Source organism: Trachurus japonicus, chromosome 4 (assembly GCF_045865225.1).
Source record: "Trachurus japonicus isolate A0001 chromosome 4, Traja_1.0".
In the NCBI taxonomy this organism is placed as follows: domain Eukaryota; kingdom Metazoa; phylum Chordata; class Actinopteri; order Carangiformes; family Carangidae; genus Trachurus; species Trachurus japonicus.
In genome coordinates, this window is record NC_140910.1 from 15,846,692 (window position 1) to 15,855,014 (window position 8,323).

General features: G+C 39.8%; 1 protein-coding gene across 2 annotated transcripts; it reads right to left on the reverse strand.

Moving 5' to 3' along the window:
* Positions 1-543: 543 nt before the first annotated feature.
* LOC146988704 (sterol O-acyltransferase 1-like) lies at positions 544-7,613 on the reverse strand. Of its 2 annotated transcripts, XM_085774309.1 has the most exons (17): positions 7,559-7,613; positions 7,409-7,454; positions 6,891-7,042; positions 5,936-5,994; positions 4,932-5,080; positions 4,683-4,742; positions 4,425-4,532; positions 3,929-4,214; positions 3,716-3,794; positions 3,512-3,596; positions 3,351-3,396; positions 3,121-3,250; positions 2,903-3,000; positions 2,694-2,792; positions 2,384-2,519; positions 2,044-2,189; positions 544-1,914 (listed from the first exon to the last, which is right to left on the reverse strand). In XM_085774309.1, exons 3-17 carry the CDS (start codon positions 7,039-7,041, stop codon positions 1,837-1,839), a joined length of 1,710 nt encoding a protein of 569 aa, XP_085630435.1. In that variant the 5' UTR covers position 7,042; positions 7,409-7,454; positions 7,559-7,613; the 3' UTR covers positions 544-1,836. The 2 variants fall into 2 exon arrangements, with proteins under 2 accessions (XP_085630435.1, XP_085630434.1); XM_085774308.1 differs by lacking the exon at positions 7,409-7,454 and having other exon boundaries at positions 7,559-7,610.
* Positions 7,614-8,323: the final 710 nt, after the last annotated feature.

Consider the following 8,323-nt stretch of genomic DNA (forward strand, 5'->3'; position numbering starts at 1 on the left):
TACCATCCAAAAATAGAACAACATACCAATTCATAAAACTGTCACCTGACACAATAGGCTTATTCAAGGCCAGAAAAAAATGATCACAATGAACACAAATATCACAGTAAGAAGGCAAAGCTCTGCTCACAAAAATAAACAGCTAATCCAACAGCATTTCTGCAGCTTGGCTCCTTTTCACCAACATAAATATGATCCAATTATTAACAAAATCTCAAAGGCAGAAAGCAAAATTAGAGTTTCAGTCAAGTGTGGAGTTCTCAAACTTATCATCGTGGCATTAAATTCCACAGGGTATTCCAATAATTCTGCAATCATCTGTAGCCTACACATTAAAAAAAAAAAAATAACGTGCTGGTACTGTGTTGTTTGTTAATATTGTAAATGACTGTATAAGTAGTGAAGGCTCTCTAGCCTGAGCAGAGGATCAAAATAAAAGCTTTTGATACAATGCCACCTTGTGGTCATACTTTTTTTCCTTTTTTTTTTTTTTTTAGAAGCGCTGAGATTCCCATTGCTGGTTTTTTACTTTGCATTGTGTGTCTCATTATTCACAAGCATAAATACAGTCTCCCTGCATTGAATTGGCAACAATAATTGTGCAATGATTGATTTGTGGTTTCCACCAACTAATACAAATGTATAAACACATTATTCCAAGACCAAAAGGGCTAAAAAGCACACCGAGCAGATACATATCCTTTCCATTTGTGACATGAAAATTACTGTATCTGACAAAGCCTACTCTAGCCCTTAGTGGTAATCAAGTATTATCATATCTCAGTGTTGTAATATTCTAGCAGCCAGCTGCAACAGTTTTACATTGGTCCACATCCTGTTTTGAGTTCACCACGTCACTGTATAACTCACATAACATTGGTCATTAACAAAATATAACATCTTTTAAGTTCACAGGAAACTTTCTCTATGACACCTGATGTATATTTAAACCATTTCAATTCAATATTCAATAATACATTCAACAGTAGCAGAGTATACTAAATACTACAATATTTTGTTTTACGTCCACTTGTAATTTTCAATGAGGGTCTAACTTCCCAACTCGTGGCTTGACAGCTGGTGAAGGAATTTGAAAAATATAAGTGTTCAGGTGTATAGGCTCTATGCCTGAATCATAGTCACATTCACTATAAAATGACTTGACAACTTCATTAGCATCTCCAATGCCACTTTCATCGCCCTCTTTCAAGAAGAGGACTGCAAGTTATTATTACTTAGACACCAGAGCTTCTCATTGTATTGGATTGTACAAAAAAACAGTGTCTGTTGTTCAAAATAAATCTTGTAGGCAGTGAATATAAATAACATTAAATGATTTTCCAAGCAGCTTACTGAATGTCCATTACAATGGAATAGTTATTGCAACCATTGTTAAATATTAACCATTACTGCATATGTGTAAATATGATTTGTTCTTCTGTGTAATGTTTGTATTGAGCTGCCGTATCATTCTATTGGCACAGGGAGTGGTTTCACAGTTGATCAAGGCAAATGTAATGGAAACACATCTGAAAAATAAATATCACATAAAAATAGTTCACATGAGGTTTGATGTGAACTTGTAATTTTGTTATGAGGTTGCCTTTGTCAACATAAGTAACAGATAAGTAAGGCATCAGTGTGACGTAGATGTTAGAGTAAAGAACATTTTGGCAGATACTCATTGGACCTCTTTCCTACATTCATACACAGACTCAGCCTTAGTGCAATAAAATAAAAAATATATATTAAAGACCAAAGGTTATGAAAATGACAGAAAGTTGGGGCAGATTTATACTGATTAGTGATAGTCCTCAGCAGTAGTCCAGACACAGGTCACAAGTTATCAGAGTTCACCATCAAGCCTCTCTGACAGCTCCAGCTCCGCGGCTTCAGTAACTCTAGGAACGACGGCTGTAACGAAAACAGACGGATGAAGCGAAAACAACCAACTTTCAAATGAATTACCATGGTGAAAAAACACATCATGTGTTCAGAGGACAACATATCAACAGGTCAAACAAGGTGACGCTCAGGTGTTACCTCCTTCAGGGGACAGTAGCGCTGGGCGTACCACTCATGGGAGTACAGACAGATAATGACTCCCTGACCCAGGAAGAGAGATGTCCACATAATTATGTTCCAGATGGGACCTTTCCTTTGGTCATGCAGGATGAAGTTGAACATCACTGTGAGAGGAGGAAGAAAGAGGATGAGGGTGGAAGACTGATGAGTTTCAATAACTCTGACAAGGCAATCCTGTTGTTAGGTTTAAACAAATGTGAAGCAATTTTGTGGGTCCAATCAAGTATAGTGTACTGAGAAATAATTTGGGTCACGTGTCAGTATGGCTTTACGGTGTGATGTGGTATCTTTTTCTTACTTCCAAAGCACATAAAAAGGCAGAAGAGCACAGGATAGAAAAAGCCAAAGCAGATTGCAAGAATGTACTCGTGGACCACCGCAGACACTGTGAACACAAAGAGCATGGCTGCCACTCTGAATCGCTTCTGAGACATCTGGAATGACAACAGAGAGATAAGGCAAGTCAAGACATCAGTGGCACACGGTTTTAACACAATCCATGCATTTTAACATTGGCAATCACATGGAAAATTAGTTTATCATTAGAAAAAAACAAAAACCACAATAAACAAAATAATGCAGCTGTTAAGATTTTAATCAAGACTCACCCACAGGAAGTCCCGGTACACATAGTAGTACAGCCAGTCATGGACCACCACGTTCCAAGTGCGATAGTAATTTGCAAAAGAGGTTGAATTCCACCAATCCTGTGATTAAATTCAAATCAAGTCAAATATAAAATACAAATAATATATAAAAATTAAATTAAATAAATCTTATTTTAATAGACAACAGAAAGAAAGTGAAAGAAGACCACCTTGTAAAACATCCTGTCAGCAAAGCGAAGCATCTCTGCAAATGCATTGAGCCAACAGTGGAGGAAGGCAAAGAATCCGAGGAAGAGAACCAACACTCCTGCAAAGATAGAAAATTGATTTGTCATCAATGTGGCTGTTAGAACAATATGGTAACTCATCTCTTGGCATGTATAAAAGGTTTATATGTCTATGTCTATATGTAAGCAGCTGATCTTACCTGGCAGGATGGAGTTGAAGACACAGAGGACCATGGCCTTTAGGTCAAACAGCTGTAGACTGATGCTGCGAAACTGAGGGATGCACAGCCGCACAAACACGTAATAGGCGTAAAACAGACAGCCTAGTACCTGTGAAGCAGAAATTCATGGAATGGTCAGAAAACGTGTCTAATAATGTTGGCTTGAAATCTTAAGAGAGGTCAGCTGTAAAATGTAAGAGGGTTGGCACCTGAAGTAACTTTGTGGCCACGTAGCCCCATCTGATCACTGGGTTCCTGTAATACAAGTGAAACAAGATTTGGTCACACATGCCTTGTGTAACTGCTCTGTGTTCAGGTCTGAACATGGCATCAAAATGCCACCTGACTGATACAAAAGGTGTCTGTTTACCTGGGGTACTTGTCTCTGTAGATGAGTGTGGGCGCAAACAGGAAGTAAATATACTGAGAAACCTGAGGGACCACTGGGCTGGGACCTGTAGAGAACAGGGAAAAGTCTGTTTATCCACATAATTACAAAGGCAAAAAGAAAGACAGAGGCTCTGGCAATTAAAAGCACCACATACGGACACACAAAACAAAACAAGTTACATACTGGTCTTATCTTTAGCCCAGGTCAGAACTCTTGGCACATTCTCCCTGACAAAGGAGTGTGCTTTCATCATCAAACGCACCTGGAATAACAAATAAAAAAAGACACACAGAAGCCATTACAAATATTACCACAGATTTCATTCAAGAGACAAGGTTGACTTTACATTGTGCTTCTCAAAAAGGTGTTTTGTTTGGAAGTGTTTACACTACCAACCTGTTCCAGGATGATGATGAAGCAGGATGCAGGTGGCAAACTGTTGGTCACCACCACATAAGTGGGGAGGAAGCCCAGACCCAGAGCTTGGTAAAGCAGAAATAGAGAACCAAACAGCAAACTGTACAACCTGGGGTGACTGTAAGACCCAGACTGAGTCTGTGACCACACATGGAAAAGGGTGTAAGGAACCAGCAGTACAGACAGGAACATGCAGATCCACGTGCACACCACCAGGGGGGACTGCCCAAATGCGTAGACCAGCAGGTCAAATTCCAACACAAGTCTGAGGCACAGGAGAAAAAGAAGACATATGAAACTTCAAAGCTATCTCACAACATACCATCTCAGCAAGATCAAATGCGATGTGAAGTTAAAGATTTAAACATAAACATAAGTAAGATAAAAATGACAAGATTGTAATTTCTTTCAAGTTAATTGAGTCAAAAAACATGGACAAAAATCAAAAGCATAATGCACAGCAGTCTTATATTACCTGCCTTCATCAATGAAATCTACCACAAGTGTACTGAGGATGAAGAGAATGAGGAGGGCTATAAACATGTGGTAGATGGTCCTGATGTGGTTCACCTCAAACAGCTCACTGCAGAGAAACAAGAGGAAATGAGCTAAGGTACATCTGCACACAAGTCGACACACTCTTCACGCAGCAGTAAAACTGTGAACCATAACAAACATATATTATTATGTCCTTTAGTCTTATATAAGCAGAACTTTATAAGTATGAACTTACTCTAGGAGGGACCTGCGACTGACAAACTGCTTTCCCTGGCCATGAGGAGGACGAAAATGCCTAAATGAAAACACAGTGAAATCAGCGATTTTATTATTTTTGTATGAGGAGGAGTATGTATACAGGTATGAGAAAAGAATGGGACAGTTGTTCCACATGTGCTGTGCTGTTATCCCATATGTACCAAATTAAAACAACTTGGAGCAACATTTGATTTGACAGAGAAGCTGAACGTCACTAGTACAGTACCTGAGTTTGTTCCTCTCCTTGTCGGACAGAGGGGGTGAGAAAACAGCAGGTACAGGTGCAGGCTCCAGGGTGGCCGACTCTTCTATAAGACAGTCCATGAAGTCATTGACCTGACTGTCAAACTGACGCATCAGGTCACTCTTCAGGAACTGAGGGACAACAAAAAGAGGGCACAAGAAATGTATCATTCACAGTCTGCAAATACTTGAACAACTATGGAATATGTCACATTTTGTGGGAGTAATGCTGTTCTTTCTAAATATGAAAATTTGGTGTTATTTTGCAAAGATCCACTGCTTCAATTACACTGACACTGCATATCATCTTACAAAACTGCTAAAGAAAGAATAATTTGCTTAAGTCTCCTCAGGCAACTCACTGAAGAAGCCACCGTCATCTGCAGTTTCTCTGCAGAGGAGCTGGAGCAGAACAGTTAAATGTAAATGTTGTTATGAATAAACCATGTTATACTATATCTAGATATTTAATGGAACATAATCCATTTGAATAAATACCACAGATTCACAACAATACATACTTTGCATGTACAGTAGAGCCCTTGTGTAATTGTAGTGCTGTTAACCTCATGATGAATTTGTATGTTGATTATCAGACAACACCAAGACTGCTCTGTTTAAGATGACACTATAACTGTCGGACAATGACACATCGTAGGTGTGACACTGTGTTACTTCCACCATTGTGCAACAGCAGCAATGTATGATGTGTGTTAACCACCAGGAAGTCTTTCAATCTACTTTTGTAAATATCTGTAAAGTCACACTTTTAACATCATGATCATGTTTCACATGCCGATTAATCAGATTTAAAATATGAATTTACTTTCCATCCACTCTCACTCTGTTCTCTTGTACAAAGTTTTACATAAGTGTCAATCTGATCGTGACAGAATACTCACATTTAAACCTAGAAGAGTGCTATAAGACTGATAGTGATGGAAGTAAAAGTTTTTTGTTTTTTTTTTAGATTACTGTTTTACTGACCTCTGCTTTCCTTTTTAGTTGTAGCTTTTTGCTGATGACATGTTCCACTTCAATTTTTCCTAAAAATGGGAAGAGAAGATAAAATAACAGCTAACACAGCTTTGAAACCCACCAATGTAAACACATCTGTGTGCTTTTCACACATGCAAATTAACAATAGAGCCAACTGAGTTGCCAGGTAACTCTGTCTAAACAGAACTTTGACCTGGTAAATTTGAACATCAAGTCATGCCAAATATGATATTGTCACAGTGACCAACAGATAACAAACAGGAGGCAATCTGTAAGGCATTGGAGTATATGTCACCCAAACAGGACGCCCCTAGTTTTATTGTTCATCTAGAATGAAAATGTGTTTTAATAGCACACATAACCCTACACAGAAGACTCTTATTTCCATAATATGGAAATGAAAGGGTTATGTGTTTTATTGGCTTTGAGTGCTAATAGTTGACGAAAGCAGGTTTGAATCATACAGTTATATTAGATTTATCCAATGTTGCAAAAACCAAAAGGAGACACACGTTTGTCGACTGTTAAAGTAAGCAAATCTGAATACTTGTGGCTAAGGTCACAGATGGTTATTAGACAAGACAGCTGTCTGATGATGAACAAGTTCATTCAGTTACAGAGGTCAGTCAGTCACACAAAGAGTGACGAACAAACAGTAGCACTTGTCTCACAGTCATCGTTTTTCACAATCACATCAGATGAGCATTCCCCTGTCTCTACCCTGGTTAAACCGCACAAACTGTATCACAGGTCAAAAATTGCTCAAGAGAAACACATCATCACATGGCAGGAGTTCAGTCAGTCACACATCCAAAGGAAATTAAAAGGTTGAGTCAACATGCACAGGCTTCATCTCAAGTCTGACTGAAGTAAAGGCTTAGGATCAGAGTCCCTCTTCCTTGGCCCTGCTCATGAGATGAGAAGTGGGGTGAGATTTTCATACCATTGCTGGTGATGTGGTTGTCTCCATTGCCCGGCCGATGTTCCCCTGGACTGTGCTCCCCATCCAGAGAGCTGTCCAGATCAGGGAAGGAAAGCACCTTGGGGATGGCTCTGCAGCGGGACCGGAGGACACTGTCCTCCCCACTCTCCATCCTAAACAAACAAACAAACATAAGCAATGCAAGGTGAAGAAAAGATTTATTTATTTCTAAGTGACAGCATGACCACAGTTAAGGTATTTTATTATGACTCATGGACACATAAGGAAGCAGGATGCTAAGAAATGCTAACTATTCTGACTGACAGACAAAACAAACCCAGTTGTCAATGAAATGAGCCTCACATGACAGGGACACAGCAGAGAGACAGACAGACAGACAGACAGCTGCTAACACCTCAGTTAGCTCGGGACAGCTAATATTAAGAGGCAGTTTGGCAAAACACCATTTTAAAAAAAAGAGCTAACTACACAGCTAATCAGCTACATGCTCACTGGGAGGCGAAATGCCACAGTAGTACCAGCTCTGCCTGTTGATAGTCACGGCTGTTAGCACCGCAGATGAGCCTGTTGACGTATGACGTTAGCTACGGACAGTCTGTTGCTACGGAGCAGGTTGACAGAGGCTTTCGGAGAAGTTTAGTTAAATTAAATACTGTCAGTTCACTTACTTCCTGTTGACTTATTGGCTTTTAGTCGCCAGGTGCTCTCCCGGTTCCGGTGGTTCACCACCTCCGAGGTTACCGTGAGGGGAAGAGTGAAGAGTTGCGCTGCTCCGTCAGTTACAACTATCTGAGCGGCTGCTGATGATGAGCAGCGCAGCGGCTCCTGATTGGTCCAAAGTCTCTCCTCCTTTTCGACGTCATCGGCGCCCACAACCCACAACATCGACCACGGCTGTCATCAGACTCAATCACTACATCTTCAGCGTGATAGCACCACCACCACCACCACCAACAACAGCCACAGTCATCTAAAGAAAACCACAGAAAATAAACCTAATACTGAACTATAAAGAACTATAACTGAACTATATCAGTAGCTTTTGCTAAATTACAAATACAAAAAAAAAAGTTTAAGTCTCTTTAAAGAGAAAATGAATGAATGAAAATGATTTTTTTTTTTTTTTTTTTATCAGTTATTGTCCCTCTAACCTTTCAGCCAGGGGAGCAAGGGGAGGGTCTGTGTCTGTGTACTGGACAATGACATGACACAGGGACAGGGTTAGACAAAAGGAAAAGCCCCCACACTCATCCTAGGACCATGGCACTGAAAACATTGTGTGTCTCTTGCTGGCTGTTTTGTGTCTATTTGGAGTAGTAATCCACCTCTCTGTCTGTTTTGCATCTCTTTGTGGACATTTTGTGTTTCTGTGGGATTGTTTTGCATTTCTGTTGTGCTCATTTTGTGCCATTTGACTGAGCGCTATGACTTTA